The sequence below is a fragment of the Aythya ferina genome (assembly GCF_964211825.1).
Source record: "Aythya ferina genome assembly, chromosome: 9".
NCBI lineage: Eukaryota > Metazoa > Chordata > Aves > Anseriformes > Anatidae > Aythya > Aythya ferina.
In genome coordinates this window covers 19,520,818-19,547,101 of record NC_140305.1, presented here as the reverse complement: position 1 = coordinate 19,547,101, position 26,284 = coordinate 19,520,818, and the positions used below count along the sequence as shown (strand labels likewise).

General features: G+C 42.4%; 2 protein-coding genes and 1 long non-coding RNA gene across 3 annotated transcripts in view; 2 read left to right on the top strand and 1 right to left on the bottom strand.

Annotated features, from left to right (window-relative positions):
• Window positions 1-1,806: 1,806 nt before the first annotated feature.
• RFC4 (replication factor C subunit 4) lies at window positions 1,807-13,055 on the top strand. Its single transcript, XM_084528981.1, has 10 exons — window positions 1,807-2,102; window positions 2,461-2,539; window positions 6,427-6,506; window positions 7,679-7,798; window positions 8,763-8,906; window positions 9,106-9,226; window positions 10,205-10,330; window positions 11,178-11,258; window positions 12,316-12,432; window positions 12,829-13,055. Exons 1-10 carry the CDS (start codon window positions 1,978-1,980, stop codon window positions 12,922-12,924), a joined length of 1,089 nt encoding a protein of 362 aa, XP_084385107.1. The 5' UTR covers window positions 1,807-1,977; the 3' UTR covers window positions 12,925-13,055.
• Window positions 13,056-13,338: 283 nt separating this feature from the next.
• On the bottom strand, window positions 13,339-20,697 carry EIF4A2 (eukaryotic translation initiation factor 4A2). Its single transcript, XM_084528958.1, has 11 exons — window positions 20,330-20,697; window positions 19,299-19,344; window positions 19,082-19,214; window positions 18,678-18,817; window positions 17,540-17,708; window positions 17,267-17,376; window positions 16,863-17,006; window positions 16,368-16,505; window positions 15,984-16,073; window positions 15,663-15,742; window positions 13,339-14,141 (listed from the first exon to the last, which is right to left on the bottom strand). The coding sequence occupies exons 1-11, from the start codon at window positions 20,356-20,358 to the stop codon at window positions 13,997-13,999; spliced, it is 1,224 nt and encodes a 407-aa protein (XP_084385084.1). The 5' UTR covers window positions 20,359-20,697; the 3' UTR covers window positions 13,339-13,996.
• A 416-nt stretch (window positions 20,698-21,113) lies between these two features.
• The window catches only part of LOC311441193, a 15,201-nt gene continuing 10,030 nt past the window's right edge, over window positions 21,114-26,284 (top strand). Inside the window, exon 1 of the long non-coding RNA XR_014695841.1 lies at window positions 21,114-21,159. This is a non-coding gene — a long non-coding RNA (uncharacterized lncRNA). The remainder of the gene's footprint in view (window positions 21,160-26,284) is intronic.

Genomic DNA, 26,284 nt, shown 5'->3' with positions numbered 1-26,284 from the left:
TGGCGTTTTTATAGATACACAGTCAATTATGTTAGAGTGCTTTAAAGAACAAATTCACTATGCACCAAGTGATTAGCATTTTAAAGCTAAACTAGTCTTAAGACAGTTTAGCTAGACTGTGGACAGTTTCAGTGGGCTGCATTTGAGGGGTACAGATGAGTCTCACAAGTAAAAATCTATACCATGGGAAAGCCTGGAGACAAGCAAATGAGAGGACATCATAATCATTTGAGATTCATCTATTGCACCTTTAGAGTGTAAATGAATGCAGAATTCAGCAAGTGTGATATTCAGTCCTTGTATCTATACAGGGAGGGAGAAGTGAGAGAAAGTGAGAGAATAGCTTGGGATCACTTATTTCCTTCTGGATTTTTTTTTTTTTTTTTTTTTTTTTTTGCTTTTGCTAAGGTAATGAAATAAAAAGTTATTAAGTTATGTTAATATAGCAGACAGCAACTTCCTTTGCGGAACTGAACCTGAGGTTCAGACATAGTTGATAAAATCCTCAGGTGCTAGAGACATCTGAAGTGGCCCCATTAAGGAGAGGACAGAATAACCACAAAATGGAATTAAACCTCAAAAACATAACAATGCTTTATACAGTTTCAGAAAGAAAACTAATCAATTCTAGCTGCTTATACATCCTTACCATTTCCAAGTCATCATTGCTTGGAAGTATCAAATATAATCAGAGTCGGAAAAAACAGCATTGCATTTTTGTCAGGATCAGGCCAACTTTGGGAGTTGTGTGTATGGGCATCTCTTGCTGCCAAGACATGTTTCAATGATAGAATTCTAGATGAAAGGAAACAGCTTATTTAAATTGCCCAAACAAGGATTACAGGCTTGTCTTGCCAGCAGAATGATTTATTTCCAGCTTCAATTCTTTCCTGCATCCCCTTTTCCAAAGCCTGTTCATCTGTTGCCATAGAGACCACTTCCAGCCCACTCTGCCCTTGCACAGGTTCTGTTCTGGACCGATGCCTGCTGCGGCTGCCCAGGCCACTCTGGCCGTGCCTCGTGCTCAGGAGCAGCCAAGGGGAATCAGTGAAGCAGCACGCCTCACTCAATATGCAGCTGCAGGGAGCACAACTGCTTTAATTTTTACACATAGAACAGGTAGGTAGTGGGAGGACAAGATGAAATGTGGGTGTGCATCGTGACTGCCACATCTGCTGGGATGCTTTGGAGTCCTTTAGAGAGAAGGCATCAATCACATTCATCATTTTTTAATCGTTTTTTTTTTTTTTTTTTTCCCTGTAATGCAAATTATTCATAATAACGGGAAAACAAAAAAGATTCCTTTTGGCTTAACTGGTAACTTTTGCACATACAACCCCCGCATCCGTACACCTGGGGGAGCTGCTCTCATGGCCACAGCAGACGGGGAAGGTTGGAGCAGTGCAGGCCGTACAAGCACTGAGGGCGGCTGGAACAGGGCTGTGGCACAGCCCTGGGCTCGCTTCCAGAGACCCCGCTCAGGCCGCCCCTCAGCCCCCCGGGGCCAGGCACCAGCTCTCACATCGCGACAGGAGAAGCCCTCCTCCGCCAACTTGCGGCGCACCACGTTTATTTGTGCTTTGTTCCTTTATTTCTGTTGAGGAAGCTGCAATCGGGAGGGCCGCCCCTCCCCGGGGCCGCCCTGAGGGGAGGTACCAAGATGGCGCCCGGAGTTGCCAAGATGGCGCTCGGCCCTTCCCTCAGCGGAGCAGGCGCGGCGCTGCCGGCGGGCGGTGCCTGGTCGCGAGGCGTGACGTCAGGGCCCGCTCTGCGGCGCGGGCTCTGTGATTGGCCGTGGGCGGGAGGAACGGGCGGCTTGGCGGGAAAGCGGCCGAGAGGGACTGGCGGGGCGGCGGTGACGTCACCGGCTCGGCTCGGCAGCGGCCGGGCCGAACGGGGCCGAGCGGAACCGAACGGGGCCGAGCGGAGCCGAACGGAGCCGAAAAGAGCCGAAAAGAGCCGAGCGCAGCCGCGGCCATGCAGGCCTTCCTGAAGGGCCCCTCCGCCATCAGCACCAAGCCCCCGGCCGCCAGGGACAGGGGCGCGGCGGGGAGCAGCGGCGAGGGCAAGAAGCCCCGGCCCGTGCCCTGGGTGGAGAAATAGTAAGGGAGAAATAGTAAGGGCCGGGGGGGACCCGGGGTGACGCCTCAAGGGCTCTCTCTCCTCAGGAGAAGGCTTTTGGGTCGAAAAGTGGCAAAATATTGCCCTGAAACACGGTTGGGATTCTAAAAATGAGCTCTGGCCGCTGTTCACGGTCGGCAGAGACAAACGGCTTCCTGAGAGGAGGCAGGGCAGAGGCACCGGGCGGGTTTCCTGTCAGGGATTTTGGCCCCAGCTGTAATTCTTTGGTATCAGTGTCATCGGAAAGGGAAATGGCTGTTTTGTGTGCTTTTTTTTTCCCTCTATTCCAACTTTTCTTTCTGTTCCATAACGAACTGCGTTTCGTGTCTCTGTATTCAGTCGCCCCAAGAACGTGGATGAAGTCGCCTTCCAGGATGAAGTGGTCGCTGTGCTGAAAAAGTCCTTGGAAGGCGCCGATGTGAGTGCGGTGATAACGGCTGCTATGGCATAGAAACCAGCCAGTGCTGAGGAAAACTGCCTGCCCTTCGCTGGTGGGGCAGTGATAACGCTTCCAGACTAGCCAAGGGACTTCCTGGTATTGTGTTGGGAGCAGTGTCGTGTTTCGGATGTTCCCAGTCTCCAGGTCTCACTGTAAAGTTGTCAGCTTTACATTGCAGTTTGGAATTTTTCTGCAAAAGCTTAATTGGAAAACATCCTGGTAATAATTTCGAGTCTGGAGGAGCCTTTGTTTTCTAGACACTGTTATTCAGCTAGTACTCCAGACGTTCCTGAGTTTTCAGAGTTCTATGGAGGAAGCCTTTTGCTTGCATTGAACTCTGATGCACAATATGCACTTGTAGCCTCTGCTATTCAAAAGTTTTACCTTGAGACAATTTGCTCTGCAATTCTGGTTTGACTAGTTTGAGACTGTTTGATCCGAAAATGTTCATTTAATCAGAATGTGCAAAGACTTAAGTGCTTTGTGTTGGAGTGTAGGGAGCTAAAGTGAGCTGTTATGACAAAACAGGGGAAGACTTTTATGATTTGTTTAGTTCATGCCTCCAGATTTAATTTACTTCAGGAATGTTGTTGTAACGTGACCTTGTCACATCATGTTGTAGTGTTAGAAATACAGGTTTCAGCAGCAACACTTCTGTGTTTTAGTATCTGTAGGTCTGGTAATTAGTAAGGAACTATTGACAGCTAGAGAGAGCTGAGGTACTCCCACCTATTCTGTCTGGACCTATCTGTCTTGTACCATCACTTAGGTGATGGGTTGTCAAGTTCTATTTTGAGCAGCAGCTATTTAAAACCATGCAGCTTCTGGATCAGCCGTGTTTCTCAGATGATGAACCTTGTGCTGACTTTTTGCCTCCTGAGTTGAAAAAGACAAATTATAACTTGTCTGTAAGGTGCTTACAGGCTTTGTATTTCACCATGGCTACCCAAACTCTGCAAGTCATTTGAGAAAAAAGTCATGCAAGTAGTTCAAAATATTTGATGCTTTTAAAATGTAGATATTTTTGTTAGTTCTTGAAAGAACTCATTATGTCAAAAGCAAAAGTTTAATTTAAGGAATGAAGTGCCTGACACTTGTTTCAGGAGTTCTCACTGACTTCGGAGATCTGTTGAGATCAAAGAAACAGCTGTGACAAAACACATGACACAAACTTACAGCATTGTTTAAACTTTATTGTTGGAACTGGAGAGGCAGTTCTATACTAAGTGTCTTGTAAGTATTTGTGAGCCTTGGTTTGGGAGCTTCTAAATAGGGCACGTCTTCTAAAAACCATGACGTATCTCTCTTATAAATTGGAAAGACCAGAGTCCAGGTGATTTTGAAATGGAGAAATTGATTTCTGCCTGCCAGGACTGTTGATTTAATGTTGCTTTTTGCAAAGAAACTGACACGTTACAGTATTCTTTAACTTTCAGTTACTTGATTATATCTTACAGAGAAGAGAGTTAGGGGTGGGATTACGATTCCAATTTATATCCTCACTTGTACTGAAATTTCTAGAAAAGGACTTGGCGTTTATGCTGTATGTAGTAACTGCCATAAATATGGTGATGCCTGCAGGTATCCTGCTTATCCATTTTTTCAAGCTTGCTGGGGGTAACAGATCAGGTTACCGTCTGTTAAAAATACTACCTCAGTTACATGAAGGATTAGGCTGTGCTTGTTGAAAAAGCAGTGTAAATACTGGTGATAACTTCAGCGAGAAGTGAGCATAAAAGGGGTTGAAACAGTAATAAAGTATGGATTTAATGAAATTAGGAAGCATAGATTCTTATTAAAGCTTCTTACCTGCTAACGCATGTTTTGTGATTTAGCACAGAGGCATGAAATTAGGAGTGCTGCAAACACACGGCTCCACAAAACATCTACTCTTACAGTATGCTAACCTAACATAGTTGGTGAATTATCAGCTGTCACTTAGTAAACATTTCTTCACAGAAATCCCTAAAAAGACACAGGGAGGCAATAATATTGTGGTGTCTAATTAAACTTGGAAAAAAACATGTGTTAATGTTGAATACTGTTTACTTATTAACCACGGAACCAACTAACAAACGATCAGCAGATAGAGGGCAAAACTTGTAATGGTTTTATTTACTATAAAATACTGAAATTCTACTGCTCATACTTTTCCAGTGCCTACACAGTTGCATCTGTTCTGTGTCTTATCTTAGTTGCTAAAATGGAATACTGTTGCCAAAAAGGCCTGTCTCTTTTATTTTCTGACTGTGGATCATGTGCTCCTGCAGTTCTTGCTGCTCTTTAGATATCTTTGGTTTTGCTGTTCCAATTCTGTCTGCATTGCTTGCTATATCGAGCATAAAATTCTTTAATCTAACTTTAGTTGACTATTAAAAAGTAGAACACTTATTAGGGGATGAAAATAAATCAGACAGAGATGCTTGTCTTTTTACTGTTGTTTGGAGGGGACTCATGGATTCTTGTTCTAAGAATGTAGGACTGGAACATCTACTGTCAAAGGCAGCTGTTCTAAAATGCAACTGGATAAGTGATAAGAGGGACTACATGGAATACTAGTATAGAAAGTTATTACTCTTATGCTTCTTGTTTTCATCCAAATTTTAGTCGTGACTAATTTGCAGAAATTTGGTTTTATGCCAACTTAGTTCTCTGTCCCTGTTGTTGCACTGATATATTTATGGAGATCAGTGATGCTCCCTCTCAGCTCTTGTTTTGCTGAGCTAACTTTTTTAAAAGTAATTTGTTATAAATAAGCCCTCCATTCTTCTGGTCACCTTTCCCAATTTAGATTCATCATCCTTGACTGAGGATGACCTGAACTGTATGTGGCTTTCTAGGTGGAGTCTTGCTAGCCCCTTGTTAGTATTAATAATTGTGCATTTGTATTGAAAGTGAACTTCTTACGACTGCTGTGTTACAGTGGTCAGGAACACAGGAACACTTCCCTGACTGACAGACAAAACCAAGGCAGCTTTTATTTTATTTCCAGCTGAAGAATTCCAGACATCTAGCAGATACTTTTATTTAACTGTCTCTCAAATTGTGAGCTTTTATGCTTTGTGCTTTTAACTGTTATTCTATAATTCTTACTACAGTCTTTGCTGTGCTTCTTTCATCTACCCGTGTTGGTATGTTTTGATAATGCATTCCTGGTTTTCATGCTAAGGTTATTAATGAAAATATTCAAGAGACCAGTTAACCTAATCTCTTTGAGAAATGCCACTGGTTTCCTCCTTTGAAAAATTCCTGGGTGGATGTAGAAAACTATTTGCCAGTGCTATGCATTCCTGTCAGGTTTTGCAAGCATCTCTCTGATTACTCTCAGGATATGTCTGCGTTGTGCTCACTGCAATATTGTGCTGACATTCACAAACTACCTTGTACTTATTGCAGTGGAGTTAAGGCAGCAGAGAATGCTCTGAATGGCTTGCAAAGGCAGAGCTGAGAAGGTATGAGGTAGTTAACCTATGACACGTTTCATTGCAGCTGCACTGCTGGTAGCATGCAGACTGTCTGAAGGGCATCCTTGGATAAATTTGCATGTCACTGCAGTCATATCTATAACAGTGAGTTCTGTAGGCTTTAGTAATCTTGGACTTGACCTGGAGGCAATATATCAAAATAAAATATGACTTCAAAGTGTCTATTTTGATAGAAGGTGTGATGGTGCCACCAAATAACAGCTTGTTTGTGCAGTCTTATAAACAGCAACTGTTTATCCTCCTTTAGAGCACCGCGGGCAGTGACCTAGAATTTGATATTGTTTTGCAGGAGGAGTGTATAGTTTCTATCAGGTGCTCAGATTTTCAGTAGGTTTTCCTGTTTTGTGTTTGTTTTTTTTTAATGCTGCCTTGCTGTTCCAGCTTCCCAATCTGTTGTTCTATGGCCCACCTGGAACTGGAAAGACTTCCACTATTTTAGCAGCTGCCAGAGAACTCTATGGGTAAGCTGGAATTGAAGTTCTTTGGTATAAGCAACTATCAAGTGTCTTCTAATCGTGTGCCTGTGGTTGTTGCCTGTTCTTACGTAACTTCTGGAAACTTTCTCATACTTTTAAATTCTTGTTCAGGAATAGCTTCATGTTCTAGTTCAGTTCTAAAATGAAATATATTTCTTGTTTGACCCTCATAAATCCCTGATTGCTGTTAGCAACAACACTTCCTTGAGGCTAGCAGCCATGTAACCCTGTGTCTCTTCAACTGTGTTCCTAGCAGAAAAGAGCATGAAAAGAAATGGCTTGCGTGTGCCTTACTGAACTTTGTAAAGGAATTCAAATTTTGATTGTATATTCAGTAAGTTGTTAGCTAAACACAGATCTTGAGGCACTTCACAAAATGTCTGTGTCATATTTTTTCTGTTATGCACCACTGAGTAATATCAGACTGAAATTCAGTATGTTATAGTTTTTATGAACTCTGTGTACACTAACCAACTGAATTCTAACATCTGCATGGTTTTGAATAGTGCTTTCAGAGTAGGCAATAAGCAAAAAATGGATGAGAAGGTGGTTTGATGGTGTGATCTCATCTAATGTTGACTCTGGTACCTTTTCCCTCCCTTGTCTTTAATATTTGTCTCATGTAGTTTTTTGGAGAGGATAACTTCTAGACAACTCCATGTTCTGTGCCCATCTGAATTCTAGGAATTTAAATTCCCCTGTATTTAATTTTTATTTTTAAATCAGAGGTGCTGCTAACTACTACCTCTATTATATTTTTTAGATGTTTACATTCTGGTAGTATTGCAGTGGCAGACCACTGCCAGTTACCACATCTGGGGATTTATCTGTTTTCTCTACATTGCTAACAGCTTATAAGCAGAAGGGCACATAATATAGTGCTCTGAGCTTACAAACCCAGCTTCCTACTTTTTCCTTGTAACAGGTGTAATTTTATGCTTTGTTGTTTTCTTCAGTGTGGGAGTCAATTGTAGAAATAGCTAGTGGAAATTCATACCTAACATTTAATTATCTCAACTGTATTTCAACAAAGCATGTTTTTCAGTAATGCTAGCAAAAATAATACCTGCAGTTCAGAAAGGCCCTCTGGCCTATATACTTTATAACATACCATTACAAGCATTAACAGTTAATATGTTGTAATAACAATTTTGCAGTCCTGAATTATTCCGACAAAGAGTCCTCGAGTTAAATGCCTCCGATGAGCGTGGAATACAAGTGATCCGGGAAAAAGTGAAGGCTTTTGCTCAGCTAACAGCATCTGGAAGTCGTTCAGAGTAAGTGCTGAATCCAGGCTGGATCTGTTGGATGGACTTTCTTGCTTAGGACAAAGTATGTGATTATAAAATTAACCTAAATAATAACAATTCTAATACAAAAGATGGGTCAGCACTGGTCTGAAGTTTGTAACAAATGCAGTGCTTTGGCTAGGCTTTGAGTTCATGTTGTTTCATATTGAGAGTTTGAGTAACTTTTACTAGTGCTGTTAATGTTACACAGGCAAACAAACTGAGCCTTCTGGAATTACTGATACGTTGTCTTTGCAAAGGTTGTCTGACAACCACAGAAAATTTTCTTTGGGTAAGTTGTGGTGGAAGTTACTTCTCTTGTACCTCTAGTTCCGTAGAATCATTGAACAGCTTGCGTTGGAAGGGACCTTAAAGATAATCTTGTTCCAATCCTCTGCTTTGCACAATGACACTTCTCACTAGACCAGGTTGCAGCTAAGATTGCTCAGTTTGCAGCATCTTGTGCAAGATGGGTGCTACTTTATAAGATGCTGAAGAGTCTGGTATTAGGTGAGAAGCCCTGTAAAGGGAAAGTCGTGTGTGGTAAAAAATGGATTGAGGAAAGTATCAAGAAGAAACTGCATGCCAGGACTACATGGCAAGAGATAGTCTTGTGTCCTGAAATTAGGCTGTTGTAATATTCTTTGAAGTTCAGGTAACCAGGAAGCCTGAAAAAAAAGAAGTGCTGTGTTAGTTATTAGAAGAAACTTAGAGCATGAGTACATATTTTAGAGGAATTCTGCAGTGTTCAAGTACCAGTCTTTCTATGGGAACTCAGTTTGCTTTCCTTACCCTTTACAAATACTAGTCCTTTAACTAAAAATGATCATAAATATTTGAATGTTTGAATTTGTTCTATTTGTTATGTAAAAATATTGAGTAACATGTGACTCACCATTTGCAGTGATATTTTTAACTTGATCTAAAGAATGCACGTCTCCTTGTCTTTCAGTGGCAAGGCTTGTCCTCCTTTTAAGATTGTAATCCTGGATGAAGCAGACTCTATGACTTCAGCAGCCCAGGCAGCCTTAAGACGCACAATGGAAAAAGAATCTAAAACAACACGTTTCTGCCTTATTTGTAACTACATCAGCAGGTATGTGAGGAACCTGTTACTTTTTTCGGACTTGTTGCTCTTCCTGTTCAGTACTTCTTTTTATTTTGTTTAGGTTTCAACTTTTGGTTTTTAGTGTTGCAGTCTTAAGGTTATGTTACCCTTGCCTATTGCAATAACTTCATCTGTATGAATGTGGCTGTGTAATCATTTGGCAAGCACTTATTTTTCTTTCTTTCAGAATAATTGAACCTTTAACGTCTCGATGCTCCAAATTCCGCTTCAAACCTTTGTCAGACAAAATCCAGCAGCAGAGGCTATTAGACGTTTCTGAGAAGGAAAATGTGAAAATCAGTAGTGAGGTACCTGAGTGGCTGCCAAGTAATTTTATTGCTTAATCCGGTGTATAATTGCATTGCAGTGAAAGGGACTAAGTCAGCATACTTTTCCAGACTTTTCAATTGCTCTATATACAGTATATAAAATCGTTTGGATAATATTCTCCTTACACAGGTGAGGATGAAATTGTAAAAGTCTTCCTAAAATCAGAGAAATATCTACTGGAGCAAATTAGAGAATAACTGTAGGGCTTTTTGTTCTGAACTCAGTATATTTGCATTAAATCAGTATTTTGTTCTGAAATTGCCAGCATGTATATTGCAGCACTTGCAACTTTATATAATTCATAATGTATCCAGTGCTCATTCTTCCTGGATTACATTTCCAGCTGACCCAAGATTTGGTTATCACCGTGAGGTTTTAAGGCTGGTAGACGTATAATGACAAAATAGGTATGCTATTAGAGAATTTTTATTCCTTTGTATTGTTCAAGTACAAAAGAAAGTTCAGAACTTGTACTTCAGCATATAAAAAGAGGCTGAGATAGAACTTGGTGTAATTTACTCCACTGAATATAACTTTGCCCCCATCTGAATCCACTGCCTCACTCATCAGAGAGTAACTTAAAAGCTATGTGGGTAATACAAGTTACCACAGTTACAATACAAATACAAGTGTGGGTAAAATGGTGTGGATCATAGCACAGTTGTGCACTGCTGTCCCAAGTCTCATTTCAGCTATGAGACCAAGTAACTTGAGAACTGTTCGGTGACACATTTGTAACGTGAAATCCTAGTCCTGAGAGCTGCGGTTTGCATTAGACCTGAGGTAGCATTTATATTAGCAGAAAGCTTGCATTGTAACTTGGGCATTGTGTCTGTCTCTGACCATCTGCTTCAGGCATTACCTGATGTTCTAAAATCAGTTTGCTGAGAAAGTTGTGCTTTCACTGGTAGTTAAAATCCAGTATACACATTGCATTTTCTCACATTCTCTTTTAGGCAGTCTCTTACCTTGTTAAAGTGTCAGAAGGGGACTTGAGAAAAGCCATTACTTTTCTTCAAAGTGCCACTCGCTTAATGGGAGGGAAGGAGATCACAGAGAACATAGTCACTGAAATTGCTGGGGTAAGTAATGCTTTACAGCCTCTCCTGCAACAAGTCTGAAAAGTTTGTGTACTAAGTATAGTTGCTACCTTTATCTGCCTTTGGTCAAGGTTTGATTACAAATAAATGGTTTTATGCTTGTTACCATTGCTAGTAGGGTACTAACACAGTCTCACAGGTTTTTAAAGACTGATGGAGCTGAGGAACTGGACAAGTAAATGGGCTTTAGGGAAGGACATTCTTCCCTTGAAGGTGTTACCGTTACAGCCAATTGTAAGTGTTGAAAGGTTTTCACTTGAATGGAGTGGAAATAGAGGCAATTGCTACAGTCCATGTTTCATAAAGAAGCTTTGAAATCAAACTGTCCACAGACATTCAACTGACAGGAACGATGATGAGTAGAGGGGTGAGAATTTCAGCAGTACTTCCCTGCTCTGAGCTAAACAATGGCATCTGTCAACTTTTTTTTCTTCTGATCTATTGACTGATCTTGTTGCATTGGGTGCCTTTTTTTTAAATTATGTCCCTGGTTTTATCACTGCAGAGAAAATTAATTTGCTGTTTTGCTTAGGCACAGCATGGCACAGAAAGCATTGCCTATTTAAATTAAGTCCTCCAGTTAGTGTCCCAAATAAGTGATAGTGAATTTTGATTTGTGAATGTGACTTCTACAATTCACCGTTATGATATAGCTCTTTAATATCACCAATGTAAGACAGATATTAAAGACTAGCTCTCAGTTGTATTAAAAAAAAAAAAAAAAAGGTGGTCTGGTCCCCGCTTTGAGGAATGAAATACTGATTTGACTTCAGTTGTGACTGACTTTTAAGTATACAAAGTTGAAAGTAAGCAATGTAATTTGTTACAGATCATCCCTAAAGAAACAATGGATGGACTGCTGTCTGCCTGCCAGAGCGGTTCATTCGAGAGACTGGAAACAGTGGCAAAGGTACAGTCCCCTTAGTGCTTCAGCCTGAGAGTTTTTCTAGGTCACTGCCCTGTGGATTGTTTGTTACTGCGTTGCAGCTGAGGAACACGTGGCCTCAGGTCAGTTGGGAGGCCCCTTTCACTAAGCCTGTCTTTTGCCAGTCAGTCGGTATGCTGCTGATCTTTCCCTTCTGAGGGAGAGTTATGAAAGCTACAAGTAAGATTTGCTACCAGTGTGACTGATTTTCTCCTGAGCTATACTGCTGTCATGTGGAGATGTTACACTGAAATAAGCTGAGAATTACTAGTGAGACACTTAGCACAGAACATTAAAATTGCATCTTCTGGTCTCAGGACTAGTCACCTTCTTAGTTACACAGAGACCGTGTTAGATGAGAAGGGTCTGCATGAAACTGTAAAAGGGCATGGGTGTATCTTGTGCACTAGATTGCATTTTTTTATTTTCATAAATTTCTGTCTACTTAAATGGCTTCATGGAATACTCTCCCCAATATTTACTGTTACTGGGCACTACTGATTAAGAAAATGAACAAACCCCAGCTATTTTTAATTTGCCACGGTTTTTATTTTTATTATAAAAGTTTGGCCTTGCAGTGCTCTGTATGTCTGTAACTAGTCACTACCAGATGAAGAAGATAAATCACAGTTGGCTGCACTTTAAAATGTGAAGGCTGTGAAGCTGCGCCACGTGATTCTGTGGATGCTAAGCTTTCCTAATTTTAGAGTGAGATTGGGCAGGTTCACTGGAGGTGGCTAACTGCTTAAAATGTCTCTAGCCAACAAAATCCCTCAGACATAAATTGTCAGAAGCTGGGAGAATATTGAGGCAAACTTACTGCTGTATGTCTGCCGTGTTCTCCTGGTCTTCCCTAGGTGCTTGCTTTGGGTCACTGTCAGGCTGGACTCTATGGAAACCACCGACTTGCCCTCTAACACTCAGAGTTCCATAAAAGGTTCCAGGACGGTCTTTCAGTTTAGACAGAATTTTTCAGATTGTTTTTCCTCGTTGTGGTGTTTCTGCTGCTGAATTCCTTCCCTTTTCTTCTACCCTGCCACAGAACCTCATAAATGAAGGGTATGCTGTCGGTCAGCTTGTAAACCAACTTCATGATATTGTTGTGGAGAGCGACGATTTCAGTGACAAGCAAAAATCTATCATAGTTGAGAAGCTTGCAGTAAGTCTGTAGCTTGAGTTCCCTTTAATAATTTATCTTTTCCAGTCTCCATTAGTTAATTTATTTTCTTTCTCTCTGTACTTTACTCTGGTTTTTCATTCTATTTCCTGTTATAAATTTCTCAATTTCTGTTCTGAGAAACTTCCTGAGAAGGAACTGAGATCTAGTCAAACTAAATGATTTGCCATATTATTCTAATGATGCTCAAGCAGGTTTGTTTTTTTGATACAAATGGGGAGGGAAAATTAAGATGGGTGTATGAGTGCTGGAGAGGCTGGTGCTGATTAAACAGCTGCAAACTTTTGTGATGTGGTGAGCTGTCTCACTCCTGTGGTATGAGACAGCTGGCTCCAGCAGCACCATTTTTAAAGGGTTTTAACTTCTTTCCATCTGCAGGAAGTGGACAAATGCCTGGCAGATGGTGCTGATGAATACTTGCAGTTGATGAGTCTCTGTGCCCTCGTGATGCAGCAGCTGACACAGAACACCTAACTCCTCCAGCAGGAGCTGGCAGCAGCTTGGAGCTGTTTCAGGGGTGGCTGTACTTCTGGTAGCAGGGCCCCATGTACCCTTTTTGTATAGTTTTTGCAATAAAATCACTGCTCAGCAGATGAAAATGCTCATGCTGGAATACTTTTGTTTTCATGTAAGTTCATAAATGACAGGTTTAGTCACTTCCTAGTGAAAGGGTAGGTCAGTGGTAGGCATGCTGGGGTGTAGTGGTACTTTGTCAAAGCCCTTTATGCTCAGCACTTAGGTTACTGTACAGAAATCCCAGGTTCCTTGCAACTACAAGAGCTGAAGCCCTCCCATTTAAGAGGAAATCCAGGCCCCAAGCACTGACATACATTCACTCCCTTAGTAAGCAACACCCCCCCCTCCCCCAAGAACCATTTACAATTTAAGTGAATATAGAAGTATTTTATTGAACATTCAAACTTCATTAAGACATGTGCAATATGGCAAATTTTACTGGGTTTAACCCTAACTAAGACAATAGTATGATTGCTTGCTTGCTGGGGCTTAGCAACAGGGTCCAGATCACACTTACCACTAATTAAATACTTTATTGAATAAATACATATCAAACAAATGCATTTTAATGCTCTTATAAAAGTTTAGATTTTGAAAGGCCTTTCCAATTCAATCTGAAGTATAAGTACATACAATAAAGGAAGGTAGGCTAGTTTAACATAATTGGCTGATTTTATACAGCACTTATATCTTTTAGTCCATAAGTAAATTATTAAATGATAAAGAACATCTAATACAACCACTTCTATGGAACTAGGAAATAAATTTCTAATAAAGAAAAAATTTACAGACCCCATGACTTTCCACCCAACCCCAACAGTCTAACCCTAAAGTGGATAAAGCCAGTGGCTTTCCCCACAAGAGCTCACGACAAAAAGTCGCTTCGCTTATCAAAAATCTGTATTTCTGATCCGTTATGAGCATTGAGACAAGATTCAATATATCCCCAAAGAAAGAAGCACAATGCACGTTGTGAATCGCCTATTCAGCAACAGCGAGCACTGCATTCAAACCATCTCCTCCCCAGGGATTAAATGAGATCAGCCACATTCATGGGCATCTCCTCCACTGTAGTATTGTAGAATGTCTCAATGTCTCGCAGAATCCTCTTGTCCTCTTCAGTGACAAAATTTATAGCCACGCCTTTCCTGCCAAAGCGACCACCTCGGCCAATTCTGCACAGAACAGAGAACACATTTACACACAAGTTAACTACTCAATTCACTTTTTAAATACTTTAAGTGATCCACTCATTAACTGCTGATCTTTTATCTGCCAGCGGCCAGTTACGCCGTGTACACGACTAGCTGCTAACCATTGTCACATCTGGTTAAGAAAAACTAGCAGTTAGTGCCAACAGTACAGAAGAAGTGTCCATCCTATGGAGAGTAGCAGAGCAGAAAAGGTTACTCTTTTGGCTGCAAAATAAGATCTTTATTTAATGGTTGGTACTGTGGTATGAAGCCCTATCTGTCTCCCTCCCCTCCGTGAGGATTAAAACCCCATACCACATGCATCCAATCCCAAGCACATGGCATATAAAGGTAACATCTTCCAAAAAGATCAGGCTGTTCCTGCATTAATCCAATTGCATCCAGTAGCATGGAACAGCACATGATTTCTCAATTAAAATTCTGTAAAACTGTTTCCAGTGGGAAAACTTAGTATTTTTGTACAAACAAGCTCACTGTTTGGAAACACAAAAGGCTGTCAAACACTATCGATTACAATTTAGTTACACCCACCATCAGTTCAGTTCTACCTTCCTGCAACTGCACAATGCAGCACCTAGTCATTACGAGCTAAACACACAAAAATGGCTCACAAAACTTAGCAAATAATCATGACAAAAGAAATATATAAATACCGACTCGCTCTTTATTCAAACTGTGCCGCTTACGAATCCACGTCCTAAATTACGTCAACGCCGTTTCTGAGCACCATCTTGTGTCATCAACTGCTGCTATCGACTCCTGTATTTTTTTACATCAAGTAACAAAGCACAGTTTACTTAATTTAGGGACAGTCACTAAAGGCAGTTAACTAAACCTAGGGAAAAAAAACGCAGTTGCTACCAGAAGACACACACCACAGAGGAAAGAATGCCACTGTGAAAGGAGCCACCAAGAGCAAACAAGGCACATACAACACGAACACAGACTTCAAGGAATGAAGACAGTTTTGTACTGCTAGTTTGAAAGCATTAAGGGCCAGTGACTGAGCAGCAGCACCTGAAGATTAGCTGGGACCTACAGAGCCAGCTAACAACCCTGCTTTCAAGATGCTATGCCAGTAATAACTTCCAATAATAGCTTCTGTCATCACACTCTGCAACCTAGAGAAAAATGTAGTTCAGCAGCTGGCAGTTTCCCTAGATCTCAGCAATGCATGGTTTAGCCACTGCTGAACACTTTAACCATCTAAGTTTTCCCACTGCTTTTTTTTTTTTTTAATTGTCTGAAAGTTCTGCTCCTCCCTCATTTCAGGACCATATTTATGCAAGTCAGGGCTTTTTGTTAAGCCAAAGAGTTTACTTTCTGCTAGTTTTTGTTGTTAGCAGTTACTGTATACATGGATGGATAACGCTCCCATCAACAAAATTGACTAACAGTGAAATAGGTGAGGCTCTGTGCTGATTTCTGTAGAGAACACGGCACTCGGTGTAATATACTGACTAGAGGGCAGAGTGAACTAACCTGTGAATGTAGTTTTCACGATTGGTCGGCAGGTCATAATTTATAACCAAAGAAACTTGCTGCACATCAATGCCACGAGCCTGGAAAGCAATATGGAAGCTTTAATGATCGTCACAGACCTTTGATTGCATTTTTCGTATCTCCTGATTTTGTTGACTAATTTGTTAGTGATGAACTACAACTGTGTAGTCCATAGTGGAGCATAGTCTTTACTCTTCCAAAAGGCTCCAAATAGTTCAGGCTACAAGAACCTTCACCAAGTTACGAAGCTTTTGGCACCAGATTAAAACAAGGGCATGTTCACTATGAGATGATACTCACCAGCAAGTCAGTAGTGATCAAGACACGGCTTGATCCTGATCTAAACTCTCTCATGATAACATCCCGCTCCTTCTGGTCCATGTCACCATGCTGTAGAGTTAAAAAGAGTTGGAATTATTACAGTTCTAGTTATTACGGTTTCAGTATTCCAGACTGGACTATCCTCTCAGACCAAAAGGATGTATGAAACCCAGCGTCCCTACCTGCTGTGGGAACGAAGCAGGTAGGGATAGAAGGAAACATTTTTCTTTTAGCAGGGGGAACGATAATACAGCACCACACAGCTATATCATAACTTTTCCTGCTTTAACTTAAGCATAGCTCATTAGGGATCGTTGTATGTACACATCATTGCAGAAGTTATGTGTAAGTATCAATTCTTACCAGAGCTGAGACAGTGAAGTCTCTGGCATGCATTTTCTCTGTAAGCCAGTCCACTTTTCTCCTTGTATTCAGGAAGATAACAGCCTGTGTAATGGTCAGGGTCTCATACAGATCACAGAGAGTATCCAGCTTCCACTCCTGAACAGAACAAAAATAACAGGAATAAAAACTGAGGTCATGGTCAAATTAGGGCATGCCCTAACATGCATTTATAATTAACATAACCAGAGAAACTGGAGGAATACTTGTGGTAAAGTTTCTGCATGAACTGTTGCACCAGATCTTCGGACACAGGACACTGGACATTAAGAAAGAGGTCCACCCTAGTCGTTTTCGATCCAGTGCATCGTTTTTCTTCTTCTTGCATGTACTCTACTAGCATTATTGCAGAAACCAAAGCTGAGCCTCAGTTTCTGCAATTTTAGCACAGTGCTTTAACAAGAAGGTAGGAAAAAAAAATCAACTCTCCTAACCAGAAGCACAACTCATACCAACCTCTCTTTCAACATTAATGTAGAATTGCTTGATACCCTCCAGTGTCAGTTCTTCCTTCTTCACCAGAATACGAATGGGATCTCTCATGAACTTTTTGGTCACTTCCAACACATCCATTGGCATCGTAGCCGACAGCAGCACAACCTAGAGAACATTTACTCCATGTCAGCATGTACAACAGATATTAGTTTCAGGTTCATCACCCTTAGAACATTGAAATCAACCTTTAAATCAGTGACTATCATCACCATTATCTTAAAACACAGGTCCTGACCTTCTGCAAAGCCAAGGCAGACAGGACAGCATACAACAGCTTTAATTTAGACAAGGACAGAAACTCAGTTGTCAGTTACTTGTGACCAAGTCTGAAGCCACCATTTCAATCATGCCTTTTTTTTTTTTACCTGGATGTTTGTGCTCAATTTCTGGAAAATCTCGTAAATTTGATCCTTAAATCCTCGGCTCAACATTTCATCAGCTTCATCCAGAACAAACATTTTGATCCATTTAGGTGCTAAGAAAAAAAGTAGAACATTGCATGAAGTTTCAAGAATACATTAAGTACTTTTGCTAATGTTACTCTCCCTTGGGACTGAGTAGTCCCATACCATCTGTTTCCAGAGGTGAAATTTACACTAATGATTTCTCATCAAAAGCAAAGTTCAACTCATACTTACAAAGGTAGCGTCTGTTTAACATATCAAACACACGCCCTGGAGTTCCAACCACAATGTGTGGAGCTTCAGCCTGAAGCTTCTGCATTTCATTGCGAACATTTGTGCCACCAATACAAGCATGGCATGTTGCTCCCATATAGTCTCCAAGGGCCAGAATTACCTTTTGAATCTAGGAGATAAAAGCCATCCATTAGCAACAGCTACTGCTACCATCAGTCCTTTATCACTGTTGCTTACGGACTATGGGCTAGACAAGGATTACACATCGCTAATGACTACAGAAGACTTGCTACTGATTTTGCCCAACTGCTTGTTAAATATTTAAATTGGTCTTCAGGTCACCCTTACTAGTTAGTTAACAAGCAACTCTCTTCCTAGCTCAGTAGATGCATGGAAGGCCTGCAAAGCAAACTCGGACTTTGTACTGTGAATACATGCATGTAAATGACTTGCAGGAAGCTCCTACGGAGTGTAGAAGCGTGCTGCTATATGCCAGGCTTTTAAGTCTCATCTCACAAATGTCTTCAGAGTGAAAGACTGACTGTACCATCAGTCAGAGGATAAAAGCCAGCATTACTGATTTATATTAGTGCTAAAAATAAAGTATCCTACAAGCTTTGTTCAGGCACTTCCACTTACTAAAATAGAACACTAAGCCTTGAGGGTGAAGTAAGCATGCAATGTAACATTAAGTTGAAAAGACATCACGGATTACAAGAACAAAAAAGTGACTACATGCGCACTGCAGTTTCCACGTTGCACAACTGCACGCAAGTTCAAATAGCTTCCAAAGTCTTGGTTTCCACTCAGAACACTGTACTTGAGTAAGGTGTTTTTGGTGTTTTTTTTTTTTTTTTTTTTTGAGATGCTCCCTCAGAACTACACGCAGCATAGGAGCTGGTTCCTTCAACTCTGCCCCAGCACACCCTCCATATGCAGCGCAATTTGACTTTTTAAGCAGGCAGAGAACTTATGGGACAGAAGCCAGTTTCATTTCCCCATTACTCAACATAAAGAGGGTTCTGAATGGATATTGGTTACAGCCCCTTAAGAAGTCGGTTTATCATCTCACAGTTGTGAAACCTGAAACCTATGCAACACACAAGTAGCTTTTGTTTTTTAGCTACACTATCAATACCTGTTGAGCCAGTTCTCTGGTAGGGGCCAATACTAGTGCTTGGGTCTCCTTGAGATCAATCTCCAACTGCTGCAGGATGGAAATAGCAAATGTGGCTGTCTTGCCAGTACCTGACTGAGCTTGAGCAATCACATCATACCCTAAAAAAAGTAGGATACACATTTACTGATCCCACATAGGCCATTCATATTTTGTTTTATTGTATTCCTTTTGAAATAAGTGATCAGCATTAAAAAGTTCTCTCCATTTCAGGTCAGCCCCGAAAGATGGTGTACCATCATCTCACTTGTTCAATAAAGATTAACAACAGGCATCAATATAAAAAACTATTAGCATATTTTTTTTTTTTTTAATATTTCCCTTGTTTTCTGATATTAGTAATAGCACATGAACTGTTTGCATACCTTTGATGCATGGAATAATAGCTCTCTGCTGTATAGCTGAAGGCTTTTCAAAACCATAAGCATAAATGCCCCTTAGAAGGGATTCTTTTAAATTCATATCATCAAAATTGTCAACAATCTCATTCCAATTGCTCTGCAATGAAGAAAAAAATATGTTATTGCATGCACCATCCCTCCGCATCAGCACTCAAGTCCTTCCACGAGGTCATGTGCTCACCTCAATGACACCATCGGGCTCCATTCCCTCGGGGCCGCCATGGTCTCTGCCAGGGAAGAGAACAAGCGGTTGGTTAGCACAACATGCAGAAGAGAAGGGAGCTCACCCCCTGGGCTGCCAAGAGCTGCATCCACACGCCGGACCCCGTGACAGATCATTCCAGCAGGTGCTCTGATGCTCTGCCAACGGCCTAAGCCTGCTGCTCTCCCCACCGCCCGCGATCCGCAGCCCACCTCCCCGCAGCCCGTAACGTGATACGAGACAATCCGGGACGATCCGAGCCCTCGCACCCCGCCGCATTTCAGGCTGGTGTGGGGAGGGGTGCAGCGAAGCCAGGCCCCCACCCGCCCCCTTTGCAGCGCCCCCCTCCCGAGGCAGCCGCGCGGGGAAATGGCGGCGCCGCAGCGCCGGGCGGGAGCGGGGGGGCGCTGCGGTTCTTCCCCCCCCCCTCCTCCCGCGTCACCAAGTCTCGCGAGAGCTCCACCCCTGGGGTTGCGCAAAGCGGGCGGAGGAAGGCGCCGGGCGAGCGCCCAGAGGGCCGCACCCCCCCCCCCTTCCCTTTCGTCTTCCCTCCTCCTCTGAGGGAAAAAAATGGTCTCGCCCGCCGCAGGGCCCTCAGGGTTTGGGGCGAGCCGATGGCAGAATCACGGGAGGGGTGGCGTTTATTAATAAAAAAGGAGGAAAAAGCGTAACAAAGCGCTCCTCTGTTGTGATTATAAGGCAGCGCGGTTAGGTTAAAGAAAATAAAAATAGCCCTTTTTCGGGATGCGTGGTTGCTAAGGAAATCTACAGCGAGAGCTCGAACCCTGAGGGAAAGAACTAGATCCCTCGTGAAGTCAGGGGGAGGCGGGATGGAAGCGTCTAGAAGCTGTGGGGGCAGGGCACCGGGCGCCGTCTCGCCGCAGAGCGCTCGTTGGAGCGCCCCCCTCAACGATCCCCTGCGTTTCTTCCCCCCCGCGCCTCCGCTCAGGCTATGGAGCTTCCTGACAGGGGAAAAAAAAGGCTCGGGGCCTCTGCCCGCCGCGCCATACCTGCTATAGTCCGCGGAGCCGCCTGACATGTTCCGATCACGAGCGCTGTCCTCAACTGAAAAGGCAAAGCTTCCGCGGCGGCCGCTTTATATACCCGCCCCGCGGCCGGACTCGTTGCGCCTCGCTCTGCGCATGGATATACGCCTCACGCCGCAGCCAAAACCCCACGAATCCCCCCCAAACTGAGGCCCCTTCGCTAGAGATCCCCCTGAACGCGCTGCCTGAGCTGCTCCGAGGGGGTCCTTGAGCCCCGCGGGGCCGCGAAGCCGGCGGAGGCAGGGACTACTTTTTCTCCCCCTCTCCTCAGAGCGCGGCAGGATATTGCAGCAGTGGTGGGGTGACGGCGCCGCACTCCTTCCTCCCGCTCCGCCTCCCCCCCCCCCTTCGCACGGGGTTTCCCATCCCTGCCCCTGCTGCAGCGCCGAAAAGTGGGGGGGGGCGCGGAGCCGGGCTGAGTGGCGGCGAGCGGGGCCGGTGCGGTTCCTCACCACTGCGGTGTTATTTTTAAATAAAAACCATAATAGCCATGATAAAAAACGTGTCTTTTTTTTTTTTTTTTTTGTAAATCTGCATGGAAATGGGCGTGATGCGGGGGTGGGGGGCTTCCTTGGGCTCTCTTCTTGCTCCCCACACACAGAAGCGCCCCCCGCCCACACCGTTGTGCCAAGAGAGCCCCAAATTCTCCCTTTTTGCCCGCTGAGGGGTGGTGGTGGTGGGGATGGGGTGAGGTTGGGTGGGGGCCTCGCCGCAGGATGGGGGCAGCGCCGGGGGGAGCGGGAGCTGCGGCGGGAAGGGCCGGGAGGTGAGGAAGGCAAAATGGTGGCGCTGAGGTAACGTGAGGCAGGGCGGCGGGGCCTCCTCTGCCGGGCTCTGAGGGGATAAATCCATCCCGGGGGGTTAAAAATGGATTATATATATATATTTTTTAAATGGGATGAAGGCTTCTTTGGTGAGTATTTGTGGGGATTGAGCTGGATGGGTCCACAGGGCACTGCTCGAAATGCGGCACAGCGACCCGCAGCCATTCCCCACATAGCCATGCCCCTGAAAAACTTGTCAAGAGTTGGAGGTCAGCACAACCCAAAGGAAGGCAGCGAGGAAAATATCCCTCTGCTAACTGGTTCGATGGAATCAGGGATCCTGCCCATTGCTTCCGTACTGTTTTAACGGAAAAAAAAAGGTTTCAATACACTTACCAGGTTCTGCGATAATATGTTCATCGATATTTCTAATGTAGGCAAATAAAGTAAGTTGTAAGCAATAATTTGTACCAACTGTAATGGGTTTTACATGAGTCACTTCTAGAATTCGTTTCCATAGTGATTATATATGAACAAATGGAGTTGGTGCTTGAAAAACTCGACCCCTTTACTTGTCTAGAACATTGTAAATTGTCTAGAAATGTCTAGAATATCTGTAAAGATAATCTCCAAGAGACTAAATTACATTAGCTCTTCCCATGGTAGCATCAGCTGGGGCAACATTATCTGTAAAAATAACACCGCACTTGCCAATATCCAAGCGAAATTATATAAACGCAGCTTTGCTGTTGACCCACCGTAAAAATTGCAAGTTTTGCCCCCCTCATGCTGGACAGAAAGGACTGAGGGTTGGAAAGGACTGAGGATATTGCTTGGTTTTGCAATTGTGGCAGCCCCGTGACAGTGACTGGAGACCTTCCTACATGACAGCAGTTTGCCTGGCCACATAAACGCCTGGTTGTAAAAACACCAGGATGGGCTGCAGAAAGGGCCCGAAAAACTTAGGGCTAGCACAGTTAAATTTCCCATTAAAAATGACTTTCAGTCTACACTGAAGAACTAATACTACTGAGTATTTTTATTAAGAACTCAGCAGTTATTAAAAAACCCGTAGAATGTAGATACTTTAAAATATTTTATTAGGCCTTACTTTCTTTGCAAAACTGAGTGAAAAAGATTTATTGGCATCTGGGAAACTTAGGAAGGCAATCCATCATCTTCCACAGATTTTAAATGCCTTTTTAATAAACATTTAAGCCATCATCTCAGATACCTGATTTATCTTTTCCTGTAGACAAATTAGCATCAGATTACTTCAGATTAATTACGTATTCAAACCACTTTGAACATTCTGTTTTGACAGAAGTTAATTTTAAAATAACAAGGTTTTCACAGCTTTCTTTAAGGACTATTATGGAAAATTAAGGATAAACTCTGATTTGCTATAAGTCTTGTTTTATTCCACTTGACATCAGGTGTGGTCTCCAAACTTCATCCCATTCAAAAATAAAATGAAGAAAATGTTTTTTTACCATTAGCTTCAATCAAGGGACACATTTTTAAATTGGTTTTGTTATTTAATATCTGTAGTAACAGCATCTGGGAGTCTCTCAATCCAGTGCCAAGATTTCTTTATTCAATAATTCATATGAATGTTCAACATGAAATTCATATGAATGTTCAACATCAGTAAGTATGGAGAAAGGAATCCAGTGTTTCCTCTAGTGAAAATCATTGACTCATTTCACGAAATGAAAAGAGGAAGGACTTCTGTTTCATTAACTTCAGATAAGCAAAGCTGAACCTGTCCTCTTTGTGTGAGACACTACAGTAAAAATCCAGGATTGTCAGCCTCGACCAGGAGGTAACAGACCTGCTCTAACTGTACCAAAGGAAAATTTTTGGACATTGTATACTCTTAAAGGCTGTGTTCCTGAATACACTGTTTGAGAAATACCTCTTTGATTATAGTAGGGCAAACGGCCAATTTGCTTGTGATCTCGTATCTAGTTTGTGTATTTTTAGCCTGGTGGTAGCCATGCTCTGCCTAGGTTCTAACCATGAAGTGTCATAAATGTGTCCGAAGGTCAGATTTTGTCACTGACAAAATCTTGGATTGATGCTGGGATTTGTTGTATCCCTTGGCGTTAATTTTATTAAGCTTTCTAGAACAGTCACAATTGAAAGCTTGCTCCTCAAGGACCAGGTTCATGTTATCATCAGGCAGAAGTGATACCAAAAAGATGCTAGTTTAGTCTGTGCTACTATTATTAGGATCCATGGCCACATTTATGCGTGCACACTTCAGTAGAAGACAAAAGACAATCTTGGTGAATCATGAGATCTTTGGTGGGAATGAGCATAATAATTATGCATTTATTAATATGGGGTAACAGATGGACTAGCTGGTTTAGCAGCTGGGTTTCCAGTCATTATTCATGCAGATCGAAGTAAAGAGTGATGTATCTAAAGACAGCAGTAGGAGTCAACACCTCCTGAAACTGAGCTCTAGTTGAGCAGTCCCTGCTCGTCAGTGTTCTGGCAAAGACAATGTCGCAGTTTGCATTAGGAAATTTCAGAAATCTCCTTTTAGAAATCTCATACCATGATCTGAGCATACCGTGAAACTGCCATGTATTTCACGGGAAACGTGGAAGACCCCAAGTTCCTCTCCTGCACTGAACTCTAGTCGTTGCTAGAGTTCATACCATGTATTTCGTGATTCCCACAACTAGTGGGGCAGAGAAAGTGATTGTAGACAGAGTTTATTCAGTGTAGGCTGTGCTGAGGATCAAGATGACTTGTTAGGGTGTTGTTAGCAAGAAGTAATGTTTTTCAATTCATCATTCCCAAAGGATCCTGCCTAAACAAAAGCATGCTTCCTCGGATGTAGGAGTGGATAGCAGAGAGTCTGGAAAGTCTCCAGTGGAGAGAGAAGGTTTGAATTCCAGGAGACCCATGCTTGTTATTTAACTGCAGTCACAGGGCTTTATTAATGCTAACTTGTGCGTATTTTTCCGTCATTCCACTGAAATTACAATCTGAACAAATTAAATAACAGCAGTTTATAAGATGCAGTGATTTTAATGTTCTGAAAAAGGCCTGGTTTGTATTCTTTAGTATCTTGGGGTAATTTGAAATCCCCATTTTGGTGACGTTAGCACATTAGGCTGCTAGGTTTGCTTTGTCATCCTTTTAAAAAGTCATTTTACAACTTTGTTCTGTTCTGACAGATATTTCTATTCTTTGTAGCTGTAATCAGACTTTTGTTCTGAAATCTCCAGGATGCCCATGCCGAGTGAATTGAAAGTACTTCCAGACACGGAATTTTCTCTCCTAGTCAAAGCTTTCGGCCAATAAGGAACACTGTCAAAAACACTTAACTGAATTAGGAGCCAAGCACTATGGAAAGCCAGTGGGATTTAGGCAGCTTTAGTCCATTTATCTGTCCCACCCAGAGGACGCTGGGTGGCCAGGACCTTTTGCTGACCAGCTGACTCACTTGTCTGCAACGTGCGCACGGCGGTTTGTGGCTTGTGTTCCCTAATTGCTTCAAGCACAAGTCTCCAAGGGGTGTTCCTGCTTCGGATTTGTATGCTTTGTTTCTTATCCTAAGTCCTCTCGTTGCCAGTAATGTTACTGAGTATTCCCAACTCAAATACTTGAAACAGAAAAATAGATTTTTCTATGTTTTTCTCAGTCATTCAGGCCTCTGCATGCTGTGAAATGTGATGTTCATAGTTCCAGGTCTTGAATTCTGTCCTTGAGCAAGTGATTACATTATTCCTTACTGTTGTTAAGGCTTGTAGTCATGCCCGGGACGTGGCATCAGCTTAACTCTGTTCTCTGGTTATGTAGAGGACTCCCAGGGTGACCACAAGCATGGCATTCTAGCAATAAAATTGAACAGGTAATATTTATTAGGGACTTCCCGTTGACTTTTATTGGAACGAGAAGTTTGCACTTCATTTTTTTCCTCTGTAAAGTGCAGTGACAGTATTTGCCTCAGAGGTTACATGTGGGCAAACGTTTGAAAAATGTGGAGATAGGTAACGGGAAGAGGCTCACACAGTCTTTGATAGAAGCTGCGTGCATTCTTTCGGGGTAAAGTTTGTTCTTTCTCCTGCAAAAGCAAAGAAAGCTAGACAGATTAACAGGTGGCAGCTGCTGATAACCTCCTGGCAGAGTCCTGTGGTTACATTTGTTTTTTAAGGCAATTGGAAGGCGTCTGCACTACCATGAAATAGTGCGTGTCATATACTTCTGTGAGACAGTCTGCAAACAGAACTGTTTTAATTTCTGAGGAAAAGGTAAATTTAACAATATGTGTTTTTATAAAGAAAACATATTTTCTTCTGATACTGGTAAACCATCCATGTAAATTATTTATTCTCATGGTTCAATGTGGAATCCACTGATGATGCTTGAGATTTTTAATCTCTGAGCTGATCTCTGCCATTTCATTTTTGAAACACCCACTACAGGCTGAGCGATGCTCTGTATTTAATTCTGAGTACCTTTCCTCATCGATTTAAAACCCAACACAAAACAGAGTGCTTTTTATGTTCTTACAAGGAGGAACTAATGCATGCAAGCTAAGAGAAAAACTCCAAAATGCCCAAGCAGTTCCTTGATTTTACAGGGCTATATTCCCAGGATCAGAATTTGTAGATAGACGTCTGCGTGCTCTGTGCCCTGTTTAATGAAGTCGTCATATGACTCTCTTTCCCCATGCTGATTTCTGCCTTGAAACATCAGGCACGCTGCTCTTCAGAAGGATGGCACCGTGCTGCAAATTACAAGGGCCCATCTCAGATCCGTGACAGCAAAATGGCTAGGTGGGGAGCTGATACAGCATCGCACAGAAAGCTGTGCTGTGAGCATCTTACAGCCTTTTGTTGTCAGAATATTTAAAATGCGTACATCTTTGAACAGCAAGAGCAAGATATCACAGAAATCACTTCGTTATTATTTAACAGAAGCCCTTTCTGTTCATATCCAGCCCTGTGTGTTTGCTGAAGTCTCTGTCTCCTTCTGTAGCAGAGCATTTTAACCTCCAAAATGGAGCATTTTGCAGTCTGTAGAGCTTGTTACAACATGTAAACGTTAACAACAAAGATAAATAGACTGTCATTAATAAAATGAGCTATGTAGTTAGAGGTAGGGCCTCAAGGCAAACCTTTATTTCGACAAA

Excerpts from the sequence above, each read along its gene's own strand:
- RFC4 (XM_084528981.1), top strand. The coding sequence starts at position 1,978 with ATGCAGGCCTTCCTGAAGGGCCCCTCCGCCATCAGCACCAAGCCCCCG. Across the intron at positions 2,103-2,460 it reads GTGCCCTGGGTGGAGAAATA|TCGCCCCAAGAACGTGGATG; the intron begins GTAAGGGAGAAA and ends CTCTGTATTCAG. Across the intron at positions 9,227-10,204 it reads ATGTGAAAATCAGTAGTGAG|GCAGTCTCTTACCTTGTTAA; the intron begins GTACCTGAGTGG and ends ATTCTCTTTTAG.
- EIF4A2 (XM_084528958.1), bottom strand. The coding sequence starts at position 20,358 with ATGTCAGGCGGCTCCGCGGACTATAGCAG. Across the intron at positions 19,345-20,329 it reads GGCTCCGCGGACTATAGCAG|AGACCATGGCGGCCCCGAGG; the intron begins GTATGGCGCGGC and ends CTTCCCTGGCAG. Across the intron at positions 14,142-15,662 it reads CGTGAAAACTACATTCACAG|AATTGGCCGAGGTGGTCGCT; the intron begins GTTAGTTCACTC and ends TGTTCTGTGCAG.